The sequence below is a fragment of the Perognathus longimembris genome, chromosome 7, assembly GCF_023159225.1.
Source record: "Perognathus longimembris pacificus isolate PPM17 chromosome 7, ASM2315922v1, whole genome shotgun sequence".
Taxonomy (NCBI): Eukaryota; Metazoa; Chordata; class Mammalia; order Rodentia; family Heteromyidae; genus Perognathus; species Perognathus longimembris.
The window spans coordinates 28,274,643-28,299,093 of NC_063167.1; the positions used below are offsets into that span (position 1 = coordinate 28,274,643).

Below are 24,451 nucleotides of genomic sequence, written 5' to 3' on the forward strand. Positions count from 1 at the left end.
GAAAGCAGCAGGTACCGTGTTCAAGTCCTGGTCTTGTTCTTTTTTTAAAAAAAGGAAATTAGAGAAAGTATATGAGAAAGGAAGACTCCTTCCTCATGAGAGAGCACATGGCTATTCTTCCCGTGAAGTCCACTCAATTCTGGTCACTTCCTGAGCTTCCTTCCCAGTGCCCTTCTGACTGGATCCAGTTCTTTCCATTTTGCTTGTTGGCTGGAGCTCCACTTCTGTCCTCCAGGCATGGAGATGAGCTGCACCTCTACACTGCACCCTTGCCTTTGGTCTGCACTGAGCAGGAGTAAAAACACAACTAGAATTTGAGAATTTCTCTAAAATTTGAGAATTTCTATGCTCTGGCCCCATGTAATGAAAAGCAGAGAAGAGCACAGCGAAAACAATTCAGACAAACGTGGCTTGTGTCACTCTCCGGGTCTCCTCAGCCCTTGTCATGGAGACCACAGCCACAGACCAACCTGAGACATGATTGGAACCCACTTAGAACCTTGCGATTCTCCTTTACATGCCTAGGAAGCCTGGTCCTGAGTCTGTGGTAGCTTTTACAGAGCTGGACCAGATTAATGCTTCCTTGGCACAGGGCTATGTTCCAGTCCCCTTGACATGGCTTCTAGCTGGTATATTACATGGCCCACAGCAAACTTTCTTCCATTAAACATGTGGTCTGGGGAGGGGGTGTGAATAAGTGCTTTCGGGAGTGAAGGAATGAATGAGTTTCCTCAGTGTACTGAGTATTCTGCTGTTTATATAATGGGCAGAAATCAATGTTCCCTGAATAAATTTAGGATCCATATCAATTCTCACTTTGAGAAGCATGACAACATAGTTGTCAACAACCAAACCTGAAGTCAGACTGCCCCTCAGGTATATGGGGTTAGGCAAGTGACTTTCCATCTCTGTGACTCATTTGTTGCATCATTTCTTTTTTTTTTGCCAGTTCTCCTGGGGCTTGAACTCAGAGCCTGGGCACTGTCCCTGAGCTTCTTTTGCTCAAGGCTAGCACTCTACCACCTGAGCCACAGTACCACTTCTGGATTTTTCTGTTTATGTGGGACTGAGGACTCGAACCCAGGTCTTCATACATGCTAGGCGAGCACTCTACCACTAAGCCACATCCCCAGCCTGTTGCATCATCTTTAAAACACACAGAACTGTGGTTCCCTGAGAGGGAGGTCGTGAGGACTGATGAGTTGCCACATGTAAATGATTTGAGAGCTGTGATTGGCACACAGTGCTAAAGTCTTCCAGTCACTAGTATTTTCCTTGACTCCTTGCCAATCAAGAAACCAAGAAGTATTTAGCTGTCTATGTGTGTTAGGCAGTACATCAAATACTATAAGAATAGAAGAATTTTTTTAAAAAAGAAAACCCTTGAAGCCAAGCACTTGTGCCCCATGCTGTAATCATAGCTACTCAGAAGGCTGAGATCTGAGGACTGTAGTTTCAAGTCAGCTGGCGCAGAAAAGTCTGTGAGACTCCTAATCTCCAACTAATCACCAAAAATCTGGAAGTAGAGCTGGAGCTAAGGCTCAAGTGGTAGAGCACCAACCTTGAATCCAAAAGCCAAGCAAGAGTGTGAGGCCCTAAGTCCAAGCCCTAGTATCAGCACACATGCACACATGCACACATGCACACACACACACACACACACACACACACACACACACACACACCCTAAGGATGCTATTGGAGAAGAAGAAGCAAATGATGCCAGGAATCTAGAATCATAGCTTGGACCCTTACTCTAAACAGAGCTATATGTATTCCAGGTCCTTCGAGAAATGTCAGCATTTGATGTCATCTACACAGCTATTATCATCTCACATTCCGGGCGCATGATGTTTGTGGGTACCTCAGTGGGAACCATTCGTACCATGAAGTATCCTCTGCCTCTGCAGAAAGAATTCAACGAGTACCAGGCTCATGCAGGCCCTATCACCAAGGTGAGGGGGCCCTCCCTTTGATGTCCCAGTGCCAGGCCCTGCCTGACATACCTTCTCACTCTTCCACCTCAATCTCAGCCCCAGTGTCTACTCACCTTATTTATTCCTCTACCAACCATTTCCTACACATTAGTATTCTTTATCTAAACTGCTTTTAGATTTGATCCTAGGAAATAAAGATATACCTAAGGGTTTATGGTCAGGGTGGTTGGCCACAGTGTTATTATATACAGTAATGATATTTGATGGATACTATAGGGGACCCACCTAGGTCACTAGCATGCCACCAGTCTGGCCAAGAGATTATCCCCTCCCCCTCCCTAAGGATATAGAAGGCCATTCCTGGGGAAAATGAGTACACACTTGTGGTTTATCCTTGTATTTCCTCTTCTCATGAAGAAATGTCTATGTTCAATAGTGAAATGTGAAAAGCAACCCCAGTAACAATAGACAGATGAATGGATAAGCAAGATATGTAATGGAATAGTATTCAGTCTTAGGAAAGTGATTCTGAAATATACTACAACTTGAACCTTGAGGACATCATATTCAATGAAAGAAGCATATCACAGAAAGGCAAATAAGGTGTGATTCCACATTTACAAGAGCTTAGGAGTACTCAAAATCATAGAGACAAAGTAGGATGCTGGTTGTCATGGGCGAGAGGCAGAAGGAATGATGGGAACGATTGTGAAATGGATATAGACTTTTGGCTTTACAAGACAAAAAAAAAGTTTGGCGTATGCTACATGGTTACTGTATATGATTTTGGTACACTGGGTATTGTATATATGCCTACCTGATCTAGGGAATGGAAAGAAAAATGAGGGTGTAAGATATCACAAGAAATGTACTCACTGCCTTATTATGTAACTCTATCCCTTTTGCACAACACCTTGTGAACAAAATTTAATTAATAAAAAAAAGAAAAGAAAAACATAGAGATAGGTGCTAACAATGGCTACATATGCCAGATGTAGTTAGTAGCACTGAACTGTATACCTAAAGTGGTTAAGATGGTCCATCCTATAGTATGTGTATTTTACTATAACAAAAAGGTGAGAAATGGTTTCCAAGAAATCATAGCCAAACCAGGTACCTAGTAGCTCAGGAGCCTGAGATCTGAGGGTCACAGTTCAGAGACAGCCTGGGCATGAAAGCCCATGATACTCTTATCTACAATTAACCAGCAAAAAGCTGGAAGTGGTGGAGCACCAGCCTTGAGTGTCCAGGCCCTGAGTTCAGTACTAGCACTCACACAAAACTTATAGCCAATAATAGATTAAAGATTACTTATCATAAATAAAAATCTGCCATCTATGTTTAAAGAACCCCTGAAACACAGCCATTGAGTGTCCCCTCTCCTCTTTCCTCACTCTTACTTCAGGCTGAGTGACACAAACACACGAGGTTTTTTATTCAGTTCAAACTCCTTTATTGGCTTGCCCATAGGCATTCTCCTTATTGAGATAAGAGTTTTCATTATAAAATGAAATATTTCTGTGTGAAGCCTGGGCCTTGGGTCTAAAGGAAATTGCTACAGTATATTTTCCATGTTCCCTTCAGATCTCCTAAGTCTCATGAATAAGATCATTTTTACTAGAGAAGCAACACATGCATGTTTCCAAAGTAAAAATTATATTAGTAGCATCATCATTAATATTTTGATGTGGGCTGAGAAGATGGCTTAGCAGTAGAGTACTTGCCTAGCATGCATAAAGCCCTGGGTTCAATTCCTTGGTAGCACATAAACAGAAAAAGCCAGAAGTGGAGCTGTGGCACAGTGCTAGCCTTGAGCACAAGAAGCTCAGGGACAGTCCAGGCCCTGAATTCAAGCCCCAGGACGAGACTGACATATATATGCACACACACATATATATATATACATATATACATATTTCCACTTTCCTTTTCGTATATACCATGTATGTGTTTGAAATAAAATTAAGTTCATACTACATACTACATCCCCACGCTTTTGTGACCTGTTCTTTTTTTTTTAATTAACTCTATTGTGAGAATTTTTTCATGTAATTAGATCATCCTCAAAAGCATGAATGTTCTGTCATATGATGGAACATACCTTATTAAGCCTTCTCTCCCAACTGGCACTTAAGTTAGCTTATGAACCAGAATGAATATGCAGATGTTCTTATGCATCTCTGATTATTTCCTGAGACAAGAGACAGAAACAGTTCCCAGACAGAGACAGAAGTCCTGAATGAAGGAGTACTCTACTACCATTTTTAATGTGTATGACTCAGAGTACTGATTTGCATAAAGACATTTTCGCTCTTATGCCTTCACTTTTTATTTTGAGGTAATTAAGAGTCACAGGGAATTTTAACATCAGCACAAGCTTCCTGTGGACTCTTCACCCAAGAATTCCATCAGACTCATGAATTACACAGGATTCGAGACAATTACATCAGGTTCAACTTGAGTACAATATCAAATGAGAAAAGTGATGCTGGTACACCTCATGTGTGTAAACCTGTGTCATTTTATCACATGTGTAGTTCACTGACCTCCACTACCATCAAGATACAGAAAGGACTCATCCCATCAATGTGCCCATTGTGCTAGACTACTATAGCCACGCCCACTTCTCCCCACCATCCCTAACCCTGGCAACCGTTCATTCAGTCTCCGTTTCTTTAGTGTTGTCACTTAAAGGCCCTTTCTTTAATGGAGCTACACAGTATTCTCACTGTCTCCATTTCTTTAATGTTGTTAGTTAAAGGCCCTTATATTAATGGAACTACACAGTATTCTCACCGGGAATAATTCTCTTTCATCTACTCCTTACTTTGTTTATTAAGTTTATTCTTGTCATTGATGAGTAGTATTCCACAGCAGTCCATGCTAAACAAATCACCTAATCTTTGTAGAATAATTTTTTCCTAGCTTTTTGGCTACTACAAATAAAGCTGTTATAAACAAACATGTGTACGTTTCCATTTCAATGCAAGTTGGCAATTCTCTGGAGCAAGTGCCAGGAGTGAGTGTAATTGCTCAATCATATATGATAAGTGGATACTCAGTTTTCTAAGAAACTGGCCAATTAAACTTCTCCAGTGTCTGTGCTATGGTACATTCCCACCAGCTCCACAGGAGAGACCCAGTTTCTCTGCATCATCACCAGCACCTGGTGTTACCACTGTTTTGTATGTTAAACTGATCTAATAGATGTGCAGCTGTTTCTCATCATGGTCTTTGAATTTCCTTAATGGCTAAGAACGTTGGACATCTTTGTTCGCTAAGAATGTTGGACATCTTTGTTCACTAAGAATGTTGGGCATCTTTTTTTGCATGCACAGTGGCCGTCTCTATGTCCTTCATCAGTGACATGTCTTCGTATCTCTTGCCTACTCTAAACTGTTAGTAGTCCATTCACTGTTGAGTTTGGAGAGTTATTTATATATTCTAAGTCACAGTTGGCTCCCTCTCTGCCTCTCTCTGTGTCTCTCTCAATCACATACATATATGCACTCTCTCTGTCACACACACACACACACACACACACACACACACACACACACACACACGATTTCCCTATGTAGCCCAGGGTGGCTTTAAACTCAAGATCCTCCTGCCTCAGCATCCTGAGTACTGGAATTATAGGAGTGCACCACAACTCCCAGCCCATAGAATCTTGGAATTCCAAGTCCACCGGGAATGTAGACATAGCCTCACTTATTCTCAGAAGGAAGCCTGTGAGGGCTTTTGTCTCATTCTTTCAAGAATGAGACAAAGAATTATTTCAAGAGACCAAGTAACCCCTCCCTGTGAAGATGAGACAGCTAGGCTGGTCCTCAGTCTTGTGGGGCTTGCACACACACCAGAAAATCAGGAGTTTAAAGAAGTGAACTGTTGGGCTGGGGATATGGCCTAGTGGCAAGAGTGCTTGCCTCCTATACATGAGGCCCTGGGTTCAATTCCCCAGCACCACATATACAGAAAATGGCCAGAGGGGGCGCTGTAGCTCAAGTGGCAGAGTGCTAGCCTTGAGCAAAAAGAAGCCAGGGACAGTGCTCAGGCCCTGAGTCCAAGCCCCAGGACTGGCCAAAAAAAAAAAAAAAAAAAAAAAAAGTGAACTGTCTTTAAGGTTATGAAGAAAGCACACTAGGAGTTAGGACAGGAAGTCAAAGAGCTAGCTCTGCCTTCCAAGACTATGGATGTGGTCTACAGAGATACCAAAAAACCAGAGCTAAGAATACAAGACTATTAAAATCAAACCTACAAAGGCAGAGGAATGATCTTCTCTGCCCCAAAACCTAGTAACATCCAGGTGGCAAAAGGCAAATGCATATATAAAATGGTCACTAAATAACCTATCCTTACCTTTATTTGTAAAGATTACACCTCAAGGCAAAGACTTAAGATAGTAAAGAGACATGCCTTAGCTAAAACTCTATATATGTGATGACATCAAGAAGCATGTAATCCCAACTACTTGTGAGGTAGAAATAGGAAGATCATGGTTCAAAGTCAGCCCTGGCAAAAGTGAGCAAGACCTCCATCTCAACAAACAAGCCAAGCATGATGGAGCACTGTCTGTGAATATCAGACACTCAGGATGTAGAAGTAGGAAGACTGCAGTCCAAGGCTGGCCATGGGCAAAAGCATGAGATACTATCTGAAAAAACAAAGGACTGATGGTATGACTCAGCACTTGGCCTAGCAAGCACAGGCCCTGAGTTCAATCCCCAGTACTGCCAGAACGAACGAACGAAAGAAATAAAGGAAGGAAGGAAGAAAGGAAGGAAGGAAGGAAGGAAGGAAGGAAGGAAGGAAGGAAGGAAGGAAGGAAGGAAGGAAGGAAGGAAAAGAAGCCAAGTTCCTGACTAACTCCTGCTTAGAGCCAGCCTGGCATTGTTTTCTCCCCACACACTGGCTCCCTTAAACTCATGAGTAAGAGTAAAGACTCATTTCTGTACCAAGGGGGCTGGGGATATGGCCTAGTGGCAAGAGTGCTTGCCCCGTATACATGAGGCCCTGGGTTCAATTCCCCAGCACCACATATATAGAAAATGGCCAGAAGTGGCACTGTGGCTCAAGTGGTAGAGTGCTAGCCTTGAGCAAAAAGAAGCCAGGGACAGTGCTCAGGCCCTGAGACCAAGCCCCCCCAAAAAAAGAAAGTCATTTCTGTACCAAGGTGCTTGTCAGGTTCTCTGCTAGAAAGATAAGAACCCACAGAAGCAGTGACATGCACAGGATCGCATGGGCAGAGGCCTTGCCCCACGGTCAGCTCAGCCCCAGTCATCCATGGCCCCAGAAAGTGTCTTCTCCGTGCTCTTTTTTCTAACAGATGTCGCTGACCTTCGATGACCAGTTCCTGCTGACGGTTGCAGAAGATGGCTGCCTGTTCACCTGGAAGGTCTATGATAAGGATGGCCGGGGCATCAAGCGAGAAAGGGAGGTGGGCTTTGCTGAAGAGGTGCTCGTGACTAAAACAGACATGGAAGAGAAGGTAAGAACCAGCCCTAGGGAAGAGGGACTTGAGAATTCCTTACCAGACTGCATCCAACTCCTCAGCCCAGCACCTCAGGGCTTCTGCACGCCTGGCTGTTGCCCTGCCCTGGCATAGGCCACCACGACTACCCACACACTCCATCCATGCCATCAAGCTGCCCTCCACTCCCTTCCACCTGCCTACAGCCTGTCTTTTTCCCTCATTAACATCTCAACGAGACCCTTGAAAGCTGGCCTAGGCCTTTAAAACGCTCCATTTTCAGGTGTGTTTACTAATACCATGAGATTGAAGGCTGGGGGGGGGGGGGGCTCACAATGAGAAAGGCGTGGTCCCAAGCAAGAATGAAACAGGTACAGGGTGTTGGTGGTTCACACCTGCAATCCTAGTTACTGTGGAGCCTGAGATCTGGGGATCATGGTTCAAAGCCAATCAGAGCAAGGAAAGTCCGTGAGACTCTTGTCTCCAATTAGTACAAAAAAGCAGGAAGTGGAGCTGAGACTCAAGTGGTAGAGCACTAGCCTTGAGCTCTGTGCCAGAGCAGGAACCATGTATACAGTTATCCTGTGTGACACCTAGTTTCTAGCACTCACTACACACATTAGAAGACAATCAATATTTACAAAATCGAACTGACAAGCCAGGTACCCCAGTTGTATCTGAAAAACAGAAGGGAATGGGTCATGCTGTCTGGGGGGAGGTATGCACTTTGCCTGGCTTGTGTAGCTGTAACCCCCCTCTGTTTTCAGTATTTTCAAATAAAAAATAATAAATAAATAAATGCAAAATGCTGGGCTGGGTTGGGGCACCTGCCTAGTGATCATGAGGCTCTGGGTTCAAATTCAAATATAGAAGAAAAATGTAAAAAAGTATTTAGGAAACATTCCTGAAAGTTATACCTATGGCTTTGAATGACAAAACCAGCATTTGCCATGAAGCAAGCACCTTATAAAGAAGTTACTATTCTCCAAACCCCTCCCACTTTGAGGAACAGGTTTCAAGTCACCATACTGGTAAATGGTAGGTCCAGAATTCAAATCCAGATTTAGTCCAAAGCCCATTCTCATAGACACTGTACCAAGGAGACTTCCTCCCTGTTGATGTAGTAAATGTTCCAAAAAGTGTTTTGCAGAGACTTGAGTATACACCTCTGGGCAGAGTTCCCTATGGGAGAGAAGCTACATGTCTGACTCACAGAGAATCCCAGAGCTCTGCACTCACTGCCTCTCAGCAAGAACCTAAGTGTGTTTATTAAAGATCATTAGCTAGGCACTAGGTATCCGCAGGTGAAAAGACAGACACAGATGCTCACAGCTGAGTGAGGAGAGAGAGAGAGAGCGCTTCCTGTGTCCCTGTGGCAGGCAAATATGGCTGGCTTCTCTTCTAGGATAAGAAGCCAAATAGGAGCTACAAGGTTGATCCAAAGGCCTGACCACAGTGCCCAGCTAGGCATGAAGGCTCTGCTACCAAGCTGGAAATGTCTGGGGCCTACAGGCTGCTTACTTCCTGACCCTCCCTCCTCTCTCAGAATCCACAAGACCCCACCCTAAGCATCCCCTACAAGCCTCTCTAATTCTTCCTTCCAGATCCTAGCTCCTTCCTTGGCTCTCCCTCCACCTATACTCTAAAAGTCATACTTTCCCAGCCCTGGTGGCTTACCAGTAATCCTAGCTACTCAGCAGGCTGATATATAAAGATCACGGTTCAAAACCAGCCCAGGCAGGAAAGTCTATGAGACTCTTAGCTCAAATTAACCACCAGAAAACCAGAAGTGGTACTGAGGCCCAAGTGGTAGAGCTCTAGCCTTGAGCTGAAGAGCTCAGGGACAGCACCCAGGCCCAGAGTTCAAGCACCACAACCAACAAAAAACAAACACCAGTTGAGTATTCAAGGTCCTGAGTTCAAGCCATGCCCAACTCTCAGGTGAATGGCCTGGGTAGCACCTTCATCCATAATCCTCTCAGCTCTACCCCACCCCACGCCCAATCTAGCCCCACTTTTGCTAAACTAGCACTCTTTGGTCATTCTACTCTTCTGCCTCCCTCCACCCCTACCTCAACTCAAGTGCCTACTACCTCTCACCTGGACTATGTAGTCATTCCCCAACTCATCACCTGAACAGTCCACATCCGTTGTAGGCCATGATGCACAATGCCACAAGAAAGATCCTGGGACAAAAAAAAAAAGTCAGCAGGTCCCTGGTTAAAGCCACGGGTTTACATATTCTCATCCATCTGCTGTGAACACTCCTAATTCTGGATCCTTCTCCCACAGGCTCAGGTTATGTTGGAGCTAAAGACCCGTGTGGAAGAGTTAAAAATGGAGAACGAGTATCAACTTCGACTAAAAGACCTGAACTATTCAGAGAAGATTAAGGAGCTCACTGACAAGTTCATTCAGGAAATGGAGTCCTTAAAAACGAAAAACCAGGTCTGTCTGAGAACACTGAATGAATAACCACAAGTCGTAAACAGATTGCTCTGTTGCTGAAGATGAGGCTGGCTCTGATACATTGAGAAGTGTAGCATAATGTTCAGACATGAAGCAAAGTTGGTTGTAAAGCATAGGCAGAAATGTATACAGTAAATGCTAAGTAGAAAAGAGCAGAGGATAAAATTTTCCCTCTTGAGTGGCATTAATTAGGTACAATAAGTAAATACAGAAAGTAGATAACAATGTAGTTATCTCTGGAAAGCTGGGGTTATGAATAATTTAAACTTGGTTCTTTATATTTTTTATCAAATTTTCCAAATCCCCTACAATGGGTATTTATTACATTTGTGATCAGGAAAAACTTGTTTTAAAATAACTTGGTGATAGAATGCCCTGGGTTTGGGGCTGGGGATATGGCCTAGTGGCTAGACTGCTTGCCTCGTATACATGAGGCCCTAGGTTCGATTCCCCAGCACCACATATACAGAAAATCGCCAGAAGTGGCGCTGTGGCTCAAGTGGCAGAGTGCTAGCCTTGAGCAAGAAGAAGCCAGGGACAGTGCTCAGGCCCTAAGTCCAAGCACCAGGACTGGCCAAAAAAAAAAAAAAATGCCCTGGGTTTGATTCCAGTTAGCTTCTTTTTGCTCAAGGCTAGCACTCTACCACTTGAGCCACAACTCCACTTCTGGCCTTTTCTGTTTATGTGGTGCTGAGGAATCAAACCCAGGGCTTCATGTATACAAAGCAAGCACTGTGGCCATATTCCCAGCCCCCCACCACCACCAATTTTTATTCAAGAGATGTTTCTTCTATTTTGTTACCTCTATGGATCAGTGACTTTGGCTGCAAAATATCTGTCTCACAATGTTATTAATTCATTCGTTTAGTTCAAGAATTTATCTGAGGTCATTTATATGTACAAAATTAGGTGCCAGGCTGGAATTCCACAGTTGGCCAGCAGCTGTCCTGGTCATTCAAAAAAAAGATCTTAGTTTATGCTTTGACATACCTAAAGAGTTAGAAGCAATGTGTAAATCACATCGTATCCACAAGAATACAAATGAATTCTTACATTTTCACCCCCAAATCTACTTGATATACCAGAACTACTCATCACTGACAAAGCTGTTTAATAGCAAGGGCAAAAACAGGAAGTGTAAGAACATTTAGGATGAAATATAATGTGTGTAAAAGTGATCATGTTGTTGCTCCATAGAACAATGTTTAGTACAAAATAAAGGCCTGGAAAAAACATCTTTGTGAGTGAAATTTACAAAGTGTGACTTGTGAAATTGCATCTCATTCCATGGGTGCCTTGAGCAGATCTATAGAAATGAAAAAAAATGTGACTCTGTTTTAGGTTTTAAAAACAGAAAAAGAAAGACAGGATATAGCTCACCGAGAGTATATGGAGGAACTCCTAGACAAACAGAGCCGGGAACTGCAAGACCTGGGTGAGTCTACGGAAAGCCACCTGGGCCAAGGGAGGCTGGTGAGACCCAGAAGGGGACAGGCTAGAGACAGACAAGTACAAGCCCTCCAGACAACAGAAGTCCCAGGAAATGTGGCTCCACCAACAGTGCACATTTATCCCCAGCCAGTCACCCTGGTTTTCACTCCTGCCTGCTTACTCATTCCTTAAGGACATATTAAACACCTACTTCATGTCTATAGGAGATAACGGAAAGCTTAGGTTTAGAGCTCAGGTTGGGGAACTGCCTTAGTCCTAGACTCAGCACTTACTGGCTAGGTGCTCTACGGAGTCACCTAACCTTACCAGGGCTCACTTTGTTCTTCCCTAAAATGGGAATACTAATACCTATTTTGTGTTCTTAGGACATTCTTCTTGGCCTTGGCCTTTCTGCCCAGAGCAGCATGGAGTTAGTTTGGCTGCCTGGAGAGATGTGGAGTGGGAGCAGGTGTAGAGGTGGGGAAGGTGTAGAGGTGGGGCAGGTGCAGAGATTTGGCAGGGACAGAAGACAGGCAGGCCTTGACCTTGGCTCTGGAGGTGGCTGGGCCAGCCACGGGCCCCTCAGGCTGGTGTGGCTCAGCCACTGTAATAACCTGCCTCCTTTCTTTCCTTCAGAATGTTGCAACAACCAGAAGTTGCTCCTAGAATATGAGAAGTACCAGGAACTGCAGCTCAAGTCCCAGAGGATGCAGGAGGAATATGAAAAACAACTCCGAGATAATGATGAGACCAAGAGCCAAGCCCTGGAGGAGCTGACCGAGTTCTACGAGGCCAAACTGCAGGAGAAAACCAACCTTCTGGAAGAGGTCCTTCTGGGGAGCGAGACTCTGTGTCTTCCTTTCCATAGGGAAGAAGAGGGAGGGCAGAGTTAAAGAGCTACTCATTCGTCCATTCAATGCTTTATCAAGCAGCTGCTGTCTGCCAGCATGCACTATCCACTGGGGACTCAATGGGGGTATGGAAGGATACTTTTCTACCCTCCAGAAACTTACATGGAATGGGAGAGACAACCAGTAACTTTGCAAATATAGAATTAGAACTGAGAACTGGCAACTCATGCCTGTAATTTTAACTACTCAGGAGGCTGAGCTCTGAGGATGCTGTTTGAAATCTTCTCAGTCAGGAAAGTCCCTGAGATTCTTATCTTCAATTTCCTGGCCCCCCAAAAAAAACAAAACTGGAAGTGGCCAGTGCTTGTGGCTAACGACAGTAATCCTAGCTATTCAGGAGACTGAGATCTAAGGATCACACATGATTGAAAGCCAGCCAAATAGTCAAACTCTTTCAGATCAGCTTCCTGAGCCATAACACTGAGTAGCTCCAGTATAGAGTGCTAGCCTTGAGCTAGCACTGGACAGTGCCCAGACCCTGAAGTTAAGCCCCAGGACCAGTACCCAAAAAAGCTATAAGTAGAGCTGTAGTCCAAGTGGTAGGGCTCTAGCCTTGAATAAAAAAGCTAAAGGAGGGCTTGGAATATGGCCTAGTGGCAAGAGTGCTCACCTCATATGCATGAAGCCCTGGGTTCGATTCCTCAGCCCCACATATATAGAAAAGGCCAGAAGTGGGTCAAGTGGCAGAGTGCTAGCCTTGTGCAAAAAGAAGCCAGGGACAGTGCTCAGGCCCTGAGTCCAAGGCCCAGGACTGGCCAAAAAGAAAAAAAAAAGCTGAAGGACACACCTAGGCTACAGGACTGGCATGAATCTCACACACACACACACACACACACACACACACACACACACAACTACAAATATATGCATATATATAGTATGAGTATATTTTTATATTTACATATAATTTTAAAGAATATATAAGTACAAAATATAATTTTATAAAGCATAAAATATGTAATCACATAAAATAAAATTATATATATATATTTATTTATAGCTGTCACAAGTTCTGTGAAGGAAAATTGCAAGAAGCCTGAGTGTTGGTGGTGGTAAGAGGGTGGTCGTAGTGGTCGAGCCCAAGGCCTGACAGGATGGAGCTTCAGGCTGCACCTCTGTCATCAGGCTCCTCTCCCATTCTGCTCCTCTGGCCCCGGGTCCTCTCAGCACAGAAGCATCATGAGCCCCTTTTCCCATGGTATTCACCCCATCCCTACCCCCACCCCCCCTTGGCAGGCACAAGAAGACGTCAGGCAGCAGTTGCGGGAGTTTGAGGAGACCAAGAAACAGATTGAAGAAGATGAAGACCGGGAAATCCAAGATATCAAAACCAAGTATGAGAAAAAGCTTCGGGATGAAAAGGAATCCAACTTGAGGCTCAAGGGAGAAACAGGCATCATGAGGAAGAAGGTATGGGGGCTATTCTCCCAGAGAGACCCAGGGGCCAGCCCAGGAAATATGGCAGAGCAAGCTGGGGACAGAGAGCGGTGGGTGGCCAAACAAGAGTCCTCACCTGAATATCCTCACCTCCATCGAGCAGTTGAGGACAGGAACAGTCCCAGGTATGCCTTTAGGCAGACATCCTGGCCCTGTCCTTTGAAGGGGCCACATCCATTTTCCCAGCATCCTTTTCTGCTGGGCTATCTATCCAGCTTCCCCACACATGGCTAGCTGCTCTGAGCTTTCACTTCTGGGGAAGTAGAAAATGACGGAAGTGGGAATGAGGTCTGCTGAGGTTGAGATAGACAACTCTTGGCCTGGAACTAAACTGCAGGCATGGTGGATCCTGTCTGAATTCCTGAGGGTGGGAGAATAAGCCTGAATAGAGAGGCTTTTTTTTTTTTTAACAAGGTAAGTCAGGTATTTTTTATTCACCGATGATGGCTGAGTGACTTACAGATTTGCGTTCCTTTCCTTCAAATGATTTATCCCCAGAGAAGCCAAGAAATCACACTCCCCGTTGAGTCTAGCGGAGAATTATGCCTTCCCTTCTCAAACATGGCTAAGGTGGCTCCTTGAGTAAGGTTCAATCTCTGTGACCTTTGTAGGCCACTGATGGCCACCTTTCGAGGTCTGTGTGATTGTGGAAGACCCTGAGTCGACTCAGGGAACTAATCTCAGAAGCTTCTTATCAGAACAAGCTATGTTCATTCCCAGGGAATGGGGCTTGGAAATTATCAGGCAAATACTCCATCATCCATTTGGCCGGGGAAATGCTGAAACAGATTCTCAAGAAGTTCACTCCCACAAACAAGCAAAGAAAAAAACCCAAAAGAGTCAGGCGTGGTGGCACATCCCTGCCATCCTCACACCTGGGAGCCTGAGGCAGAGGCCAGCTTAAGCTGTATCTTGAGACCCCGTCTTAAAAACAACAACAAAATGTACCCCCCCCCCCAAAAAACAAAGATGTTGAGTGCATGGCATTCTCAGTTCTTCAGGGGAGAAGCCCCCAGCTGGTCAGTGGTGAGGAGCTCTTTGGGAGGAGTGGGGATAAGCTCAAAGACCCCCATAGTCTTTCATGTCGTTGTTTCTATCTTCAGTTCAGTAGCCTGCAGAAGGAGATTGAAGAGCGAACCAATGACATTGAGATGCTCAAGGCAGAACAGGTGAAGCTGCAAGGAGTCATCAAGTCTCTGGAGAAGGACATGCTAGGCCTCAAACGAGAGATCCAGGAAAGGGATGAGACAATACAAGACAAGGTGAGGGTTTGTCCCGCATCCTCTTTAAACCACAGCTCTGTCTTCAGGACTGGGCGAGAAGGCCTCCAGTTTCTTGGAGCCCATTTACTTGACTTGATAAAGGAAACATAAAGGGCCTACTGTGTGCTTGGCACTGGAGTGATTACTGCAATGCATCATACTCAATTCTGCTAACAGCTGTGGAGAATGAGCAACTCAGTGTTATGGCTCAGGAAACTGATCTCCAAGAGGTTGACTATTTGGCCCCAAATCACACCATTTGTAAGAGCTGGGGTCCCATTGAGTCAGCTGACTCCAAGGGCCTTTGTGTTGCCCTAGTCCAGGTACCCTAACGTGACCCATCTCCATGGGCAAGGAGGAGCTTACTTGCCATATGGCTAACATGGGCCTCTTGGCCAGAGACAATCTGCTATAGTTGGCAGTAGTTGGCCCTGGAACTACTGGGTACCGCAGGAAGCTAATAGCACCTTGGGGGATGCCTTTCCACAAAACACTTACAAGACAGACACACATTCTGAAGCATACCCCATCACCCTCCAGAATGTACTGAGCTAATCCTAACTCCATGCCTCCTCGTCATGACCTCTGCATCAGCAAGGATTCCCCTGTAGGTCCAATGTGGGCTAGTTAGGTAAATAGGTCCCCACCCCTCCACTTACCAAGGCTTGCTCATTGGGCAACTTCTCCAAGCCTTCCATTCTCACCTTAAAATGAGGATGATAGCTCTGGAGAAGAACTTGTAAGGGTTAGCTGGCTAGTAGCCACGTGCCATTTCCACATAGAAAGGAGTGTGCGTCAATCTGAAGCGCTCTTCAGTTTCTCCGAGTGAGAATTGACAAGGAAGAGACCAAGGCCTCCTGACCTAGACAACAAAGTGTCCTAATGTCCTTCCTTCTTCTTTCATGTCCCCTGTCCCCACCATCGCAGGAGCCAGAGTACAGAGGTAACCACGTCATTCTCCCTCTTACAGTTCTTCAGTGCTTTCCCCAGGGCCCACAGTGGGGAGTCAACAAACTTTTTCTGTAACCGGCTAGATGGTAAACATTTTGGGCTTTTCCTGGCCATATGGTCTCTTTCTCAGCTCATGAACTCTGGGTACCATCTGTGAAAACACCCATGAGCAAACAACCGTAAATGAGTGAACTTGGCTATGTTCCGATCAAAACTCATTTAAAAAAAAAAAATAAGCAGCAGACCAAATGTGGCCCAAGGGCTGCGTGTGTTAACTCCTGGCCTATGGGATCAATTCTGACCTCTTTAGACCAACATGTGAGACCATTGCCTTCCACCCCCTCCTCAGCCTCACTTCCCACTTCCCCTTGACATTCAGGCAAATTATTCTTAGCATCCTTAACACATAGCCAGCCTCTGTAGCTCCCTCCTTCATGTCTCAAGGTTATATTTATGTACCTAGCTACTTCCCACTAGTGTTTTCTCCTTAAGAACAGGAATTCTTCATACTTACATTTGGAATTCTAATACATGGCAAAAGATCTTCATTCAGTAAAGCACAAATGGATGGATGGATGGGTGGATGGACAGATGGACAGATGGATGATTGATGGGTAGACTGATCCATAGCCTGGTTGCTATTGGTGTACAACAAAATACCTAGAAACGTAGTTTTCGGATGAAAAGCACCAGCTGTCTTATTATGCCAACAGATTCGGTGCATCTGGCATTTGAACAGCGCTACAGTGAAATGGCTTGTCCTATTCCTGATGTCTGGGGCCTCAACCAGGAAGACTGGGGGTTGACTCAAACAGCTAGCAGCGGGAATATCAACATCCAAAGTGGCTTCTCTCATGTCTGGCACCATGGCAAAGATGGTGGGGACACTGGGTACAACCACGTGTCCCCACCAGAGCCCTAGATGTGTACTTCAGCCTGGAGGGTTCAGTATAGACTTCTTGCAGAGCTGATAGCCTCCCTCAGAGCCAGTATTCCATGAAGCTCCTTGACCTTCCTGATACAGCCTGGAAGCCACCCAGCATCCTTTGCTTGGGTCACAAGCAGGTCTCAAGTACAGCTAGATACAAAGGGAGGGAACTGCTTTCAGCCAGCCGCTGGAGAAGCAGGAAGGTCCCAATGGGAGAGCTGCAGTGTGGGATGGGAACGCCCATAACCTGTGTAGGAAAGTGTGAGAGAATGGGCAGCCCAGAAGGGTAGATAGAAGTCATGCTGCTGCCTGGAGGAGACAGTGCCGGCTTTGTTTCCCCAGTGGAGGGAAGTCCATGGTCTCTTCCATCAGGAGTCTCCTCGGAACTTGAGGAGAATCCCTTTAAGGGGATTCCATGTACCCGGGCTTTGTGATAGCTCTCATTTCTTTCTCAATCTCAACCCCCTAGGAAAAGAGAATTTATGACCTGAAAAAGAAAAACCAAGAACTAGAGAAATTCAAGTTTGTGCTCGACTACAAAATAAAGGAACTTAAGAAACAAATCGAACCTCGGGAAAATGAGATCAAGGTGATGAAGGAACAGATTCAGGAGGTGAGAGCTATCTTCCATACCTGGTCGCTCAGGCCTTCCCTTCCCCTCCCCCACCAGGGGAATGAATGAAAACTCTCCTCTGGGCTTCAAAAGGCGGGGTGTGGCCTCTACCCCACAGACTATTACCAAGAAGGTCCAGCTGAGGGCTGAGCTCCCCTCAAAGCAAAGTGCTTTGGGATTTAGCTTGCTCCTTGGGGAGAGACACAGTAGTTGATTTTTGGGCCACCAGAGGGCAGTGTGTACTCAGCCAACAGACTCACCAAGCACTTGGGTGGTTCACTCATATTTCTTAAACTGAGAGTGTTGGTGTGGGGCTCTAGGCCCTGAGCATGGTGTTTAGACTTCATCTGATAAGGAATCGGAAATCTTCAAAGCCTCTTAAGCCCAGAAGTGGAACAATTCAGAATATATTCTGGGAAACAAACAGGATGAAGGTAGAGAAGAGAGCTTAGAAGCAAGATAAGAGTGAGCCAGGGTTTCTGAGACCCATTCCGGCTTGTCCCTGGCTCCCCCACAAACTGCATTTCCTTATGCTGTGTGTTCACTGGGCAGGAAACAGCTGATGGCAGGGGCCTTGGTTGATGGAAAATTGAATTCTTGATTCCCCCCCCCCCCCATATTCCCCTCCAGTTTTTTTTTTCCTTCTCCAATTTCTTTCTTTTTCTTTTCTTTTCTTTTTTTTTTTTTTTAAATAAATGGGACCATGGTTCCCCCAGTTGGTTAAGATAGAGATCTTTCTTGACTCTTCCCTTCTCATAACTCCATAGACCAATTCTAACAGCATCTCAAGAAGACTCCTGGAGGGTCAAGGTGCTGCCAGCCCCTTGAAATCTCTGACTTTGTCTCTTTCCTCATTTTTGTCAGCTGGATTTAAGATTAAGTCCACAGAAGTGAAGGGTGTGACTCAAGTGGTAGAGCACCAGCCTCTAGCAAAAAAAGCTAGAAAGGGAAAACACAAAACCCAGAGTTTAAGCCCCAGTAATGGTGAGGAAGGAGGAAGAGGAGGAGGGGAAGGGGGAGGGGAGGGGGAGGGGGAGGAGGAGGGAAGAGGGGGGAGGGAGGGAGGGAGGGAGGGAGGGAGGGAGGGAGGGAGGGAGGGAGGGAGGGAGGGAGGGAGGAAGGAAGGAAGGAAAAAAAAAAACAACCTTCTGCCAGGGGAGAAGTATCCAAATTTCCAGAACCCCAAAACCTTATCATTTTAGTTTCTACTTGTCTATTTGTTCACATTGCACAAGGCTTCTCAAAACTGTTCCTATTTGGAGGTGGACAACTGTTGGGGGTGGGGTGGCTATTCTGTGTGTTGCAGGGTGTTCAGCAGCATCCCTGGTCTTTGCCCACTAGAGGCCAGTAGCGCCCCTTGTTTGCTCAGGGTTGCTGGGGGGTGTTAACAATCAGAAATGTCCCCAGAGATGGCCAAATGCATTTCCAGAGGGTAAAATGCTTTTTCCACTGCCCCTGCCCCACTGAGACTCCCCAAACAGCACAAGGAAAAGTTGATGGAATTTCCTCGCTGGGAAGGGGGCATGTGTTCCCATATTCTAGGCTCATCTTCTGACTTTCAGTCATCTACTCACATTTCACATATTTCACCATTTTTCTGTAAACATATTATTTATAGTCTCCAAGTACTCTGGGGCTTTGCCCTGGGGCAAAGGGAAGAACAAAGGTAAAACTGTAATCCGGGTGTCTCTTCCCTTCCAACCCAGTCTGTCCCTGCTGACTTAGGATGGCAGAGGAAAATGCTGATCAGCTACACTCAGGCTCGGCCTTTGGGAACCGCGTGAGCTGGAGAAACCCTTTTCTTCTAGCTGACGTTTCCCTGGACTAGAATACTATCATCCCTTTCCTTAAGCCCAGGGACAGCCTCCCGGCTTCTCTGCCTGGACCTAGCTTTATCCTCTCTCGTGGAAACCTCTGGGTCAGGCCCTCTGAGACACCAGCTGGCTCCGGCTGCTTCTGGTAAAAAGCTCTTGTGCAGCTCCCGGGGCTTTCAGGGTGAAGGTCGGATTGCTCACCATTTGAGCCCCTGGGTACTGAATGACCCAGCTCAGCAGCCCTCTCCCGCCCACCCTTCTCCCTCCTTCCTGCCCTCCTCCTGCAGTCACCTGGAATCTGCATGGCCTGCAAAAATGCTTGGAGCTGCCTCTGCCTCCATTTCTGGTTCCTCCCCCCTCCCCCTTCTTACTCTTCCTCCAAAAAAGCCAGTTAAAGACTTTCCAAAGGCCACCTCCGGTGTGCTCAACGGGGTGCCTTCTATCTCAACCTCAGCTTCTCATTTCTCCTGTCCCTCTGCACCCGAGGCCTCTTACAGTCAGCAGTGACCTCTCAATCTGCTTTGTACCTTGCACCTGCTTCTCTGAGCAGCAAGTTCTTCCTTTAGCTGTGTCGGGACCTGCCGTGGCTGTGTGTCCTCTATGAGGCAGCACTGCAAAGCACTTTGTGTTTACCTTCCCAGAGCCAAAGCATTGCAGTCCTCCTCAAGTCCTCACCAGTGCTCCTCTTTGCCCCCAACATTTGCCATTCCTCACCAAATATTCATTGAGCACCATCTTTCTGCCACACATCTCATTCTGTCCAGTAAAATGCCATAAGCAGACTTCCTCTAGCTCCCCTTCATGTCCAGAACATGGGGGTGACTCATTAGGGTCTCCTGGTCTTCCCCAGACAGTTTCCCAAGAGCCTTGAAACCCATCAAAGGGCCAGGGGAAAACTCAAGGGCTACTCTACCCAGACACACACACACACACACACACACACACACACACACACACACGTTGCCCCATTCCTTCAAAGTAGTCATGAGCCTCCCTATTAAAAGGAATATTGGTGGCTAATAGAGTGTGTGTATAAATCAAATATCACCCTTTGCTTTGGGCAGGAATCAGGTCTCCTGAAAGTATACACACGTCTAGCTTGAGCCTGTTCAAAAGGTCCAACTATCACACAGACATTTTTGGTTAATACAAATTCAACGATAAAGAGAAAATCTTTCAGCTCACTGGTGGTTTCTTTGTTTTTCTCCCCCTTCTTAAAGACAGAACACCTCTCTGTTATACCTTTGAAGAACTTTTCAAGAGAACAAGTAGCCTACTCAGCTTTTTCCTGTTTTCCACCTTCAAATTGTGTGCTTTAGAATCAGCCCTAAGCTTTCTGTTTAGGATTACTGAGGTCTGTTCTATGGTCAAGCTTCAGTCATGGAACCTCACAAAGCAAAGAGGGGGAGGTACTTCCTCCTGAGAGCCCTGCTTCATGTTGAACTTGAAACTCCAGTTCTTGAGAGTTAAACAATTAGAAGGAATTCAACAAAAGAAAGGAAGCTGGACCTTGACACCTCCTGAGATCTGAGGATCACAGTTGGAAGCCAGCCCTGGGCAGACAAATTGGGGAGATTCTTATCTCCAGTTAACCAGCAAAAAGAAGGAAGTAGAGCTGTTGCCCAAGTGGTAGAGTGCTAGCCTTGGGATGAAAAAGCTCAGAGGCAGTGTCCAGGTCTCAAGTTCAAGCCCCAAGACTGGCATAGGAAGGAAGGAAGGGAGGGAGGGAGGGAGGGAGGGAGGGAGGGAGGGAGGGAGGGAGGGAGGGAGGGAGGGAGGGAGGGAGGGAGGGAGGGAGGGAGGGAGGAAATCTTCATGGTAAAGGAAAGAAAAGGTGAGTGGCCATAGACACACATGGTCCCGAGTTGATACAAATCAGTGAAGGGGCCAAGGGGCTTTTAGGATGGCAAAGGGTATGAAGAAAGGATTCCTCAACCAGAGGGTACAAATGGGAATGAGAAAAGATAGGCCTTGGTACTTGGTATTAGGGAATATTCCCACCAAAAGACTTCAGTTCTCAAATGTAATTTTCATTTTCTTACTTTCTGATTTTCCACCTCTTTGTCTCTGGTTCCCTGAAGATGGAAGCTGAGCTGGAGCGTTTCCATAAACAGAACACACAACTGGAGCTGAACATCACAGAACTGTGGCAGAAACTGAGAGCCACCGACCAAGAGATGCGCAAGGAGCAGCAGAAGGTGGGAGGATTCGCCAAGTCTGGCAGTGCTTGGATGCAGAATCTGGCACCTGCCTGCAGTGGGCAGCTGGCTTCTTGGAGACAGAGCCAGCTCACAGCTAAGATATACTTCCCATTTTAACTCACACTCTACTTCGCCACGGCCCTGCCTGGTTTTAAGCCCATGTAGATTTCCAGACAGAATTCATGGAAGACTATAAGATGACTTGGGTGCAGTGACCAGGAGGAGCGGCACTGGTTTCCTGAGAACATTTTGAGTCTTTGGTTTCTTTAGTCTAAGGAAAAATAGGACCAGAGAAGTCATTGGTACTCAGTGATTAAAATCTTTGACCACCAAAACCAAACAAAACTATGAAGACTAGAAGAGCCTCAAACATCATCAAATCCTATCTCTATGTTATAAGGAAAGAATGGGCAGAAAAGTATGGGCAGAAAAATATAGAGAAACTTCTGGTGCCGGTGCCGGTGCCTCACACCTGTAATCCTAGCTACTGAGGAGGCTGAGGATCGAAGTTCAGAGCCAACCCAGGCAGGAAAGTCCATGAGACTCTTATCGCCACTTAACCACTAGGTAACCGGAAGTGAAGTTGTGGCTCAAGTGGTAGAGCACTAGCCCTGAGCGGAAGAGCTCAGAGATAGTGCCCAGGCCCAGAGTTCAAGCCCCACGGCTGGGGGAAAAAAAGAAAGAAAGAACCTTTTACCAATTACAGGACTCACTCTTGTAATCCTAGCTACTCCGGAGGCTGAGATCTGATGGTCACGGCTCAAGGACAGCCCAAGCAGGAGAGTCCTTGAGACTCTAATCTCTAATTAGCCTCCAAAAAGCTGGAAGTAGAGCTGTGGCTAAAGTGATAGATTGAGTAAAAAGAGCTAAGGGACAACGCCCAGGCCCTGAGTTCAAGCCAAATACCAGAAGAAAGAGAGGGAGGGAGGGAAGGAGAAGAAAAGTGTACCTACATGCATAGCTAGCTAGCACAAGTGGAGCCAATTGAGTCTACCGGTCCTAGGCCAGTACATAGCTGCCAAAGTGTTTGTTGAATCAGAACACATTTTTCCATCCTCCACATCAAACATTTACTGCATACCAGATAATACTAGAAGTTGCAGGGTTACAAATGGGAACAGAGTCTCATCCCTTCACATGCTGGTGAAGCTGATAGGTGATCAGTGGCATGTGCATGGTAGAGCGTGACACAGAAAATTGTGGGATGTGGATAAAAGGCTAGGGAAGCAAAGAAAAAGAAGGGATCCTCTCTAGGTCAGGGATCACAGATCTGCCTGATTCTCCAGGATCCTCCCCCGTATTCACACAGCGCTCCTGAGTGTCAGGAGGAAGACAGGGAGTTCTGGCCAGGGCCCTGCAAAAAAGATCCATATTTTCTGTGTTGGCTCTGAAGTAGTGCAAGTGGTTATATGAGCTTCCTTTCGTCCAAGGCCTGTAGCCCTCAAAGGAATCCAGAGCAATAAAGGAAGCCATGTGTGGTCTCCGGGCCACTTAGTTTATTCAGACGGGGGGCGGGGGGGACCCAGCCCAGGTAGGTGCCCCAGAACCTCAGCACTACCTTCTGTTAACTGTGTGCTCGCCTCAGTCTCCATGCTCAGTGTGCCCCTGATGAGCAGTTGTAAGTCCTGAATGAGGGGACTCTTGTCCCCTTCTGTGCCCTTAGCCCCTGCTCCTCCCGCTTGGAGCACACCTTGCGGTGGCCAGACTAAGTATCTCTGCCTGCAGGAGCGGGACTTAGAAGCACTGGTCAGGCGGTTTAAGACAGACCTTCACAACTGCGTGGCGTATATCCAGGAGCCCCGCTTGCTGAAGGAGAAGATCCGGGGTCTCTTTGAGAAGTATGTGCAGCGGGCAGACATGGTGAGCTCAGAAGTCCCTCCCTGCCCTGCCCTGTCCTGCCCTGCGCCCCATATCTCCCCTCCCTCACTGAGATCCACTCCGCCCCATCAGGTGGAGATTGCTGGGCTGAACTCAGACTTGCAGCAGGAGTACGCCCGCCAGCGGGAGCACCTTGAGAGGAACCTGGCCACCCTCAAGAAGAAGGTGGTGAAGGAGAGCGAGCTGCACCGCAGCGACTATGTCCGCATCATGCAGGTATGGGCATCCTCCTGCATCCCACCTGCGAGATCCGGGGGTCTCTCGGAGACCCTGGGGGACCAAGGGAGGACCCTCGACTCCTCCCTCTGACCTCCCCTTGTGTCCCTGCCTCACTCCTCCCATTGACCCCTGTCCTTTGGTCCAGGTCAGCTTTCCTGAGTCATCCTCTCTCCTCTCTCCCCCGGTTCCAACTCCTGTTCCACCTGTCTTTGATTTTGCTGCTTCTTATTCTGCACTTCACACCTGCCAGGACACACTTGCCTCATCTCACTTTTCTGGTGCCCCAGGTCCTACCCTTATCTCTTGGTCCTGAGCTCACCACACCCACCTGATTTGACCTCCACCCGATTTCAGGAGCTCACCACGCCCACCTCCCAGTCTCCTTCACTGGGCCCTTCCAGAAGCCTGGCCCCATTATCACCACTCCCACCTAAGCATAGTATCAGGATTACCCAGCAGGATTCTGCCTGTATCTCAGTATCGTCTGAGGCAATTAATGCGAATTAATATCAAAGGGGAGCATCAGAATTTCATTTGTGAAGTACGTAGCTTTTTATATTGACATTCCTTGGATGCCCCAATTAAAATACTGGAATGGGGACAGGTTGCAGTTAGATTAAATACCATGTCCTCGGCTGGCCAGTCCACATACAGCCCGGCAGAGCACACTGCAATTCAGGCCAGACACAGGCACAGCTGGCCTCATGCCATCCTAAGAATTGCCCTACCTCCCTTTAAAATATTACCTTACTTTGAGCCACAAAAGCAAGCGGAGGCCCCAAAAGAGGCATGCGCACAGTGAGTAAGACCCTTTATGGCACTAACACAGCCATCACAAAATGCCTCAAGTGCCCAGAGCAAAGAGAGCCCCCTCCACCCCCAAGCGCAGTAAGATAGGAAATAAGACCTGGGTGACAACAGGTGCAG

At 46.5% G+C, this 24,451-nt stretch overlaps 1 protein-coding gene across 3 annotated transcripts in view; it reads left to right on the top strand.

Annotated features, from left to right (window-relative positions):
* The window catches only part of Cfap57 (cilia and flagella associated protein 57), a 69,206-nt gene that overhangs the window by 30,533 nt on the left and 14,222 nt on the right, over window positions 1–24,451 (top strand). For all 3 annotated transcript variants that reach the window (XM_048351068.1, XM_048351070.1, XM_048351069.1), the window contains 11 exons: window positions 1,782–1,955; window positions 7,267–7,428; window positions 9,703–9,858; window positions 11,221–11,314; window positions 11,947–12,137; window positions 13,458–13,631; window positions 14,762–14,920; window positions 17,269–17,412; window positions 21,308–21,424; window positions 23,153–23,287; window positions 23,378–23,521. In XM_048351068.1, coding sequence (XP_048207025.1) covers window positions 1,782–1,955; window positions 7,267–7,428; window positions 9,703–9,858; window positions 11,221–11,314; window positions 11,947–12,137; window positions 13,458–13,631; window positions 14,762–14,920; window positions 17,269–17,412; window positions 21,308–21,424; window positions 23,153–23,287; window positions 23,378–23,521 — 1,650 coding nt within the window. The remainder of the gene's footprint in view (window positions 1–1,781; window positions 1,956–7,266; window positions 7,429–9,702; window positions 9,859–11,220; window positions 11,315–11,946; window positions 12,138–13,457; window positions 13,632–14,761; window positions 14,921–17,268; window positions 17,413–21,307; window positions 21,425–23,152; window positions 23,288–23,377; window positions 23,522–24,451) is intronic.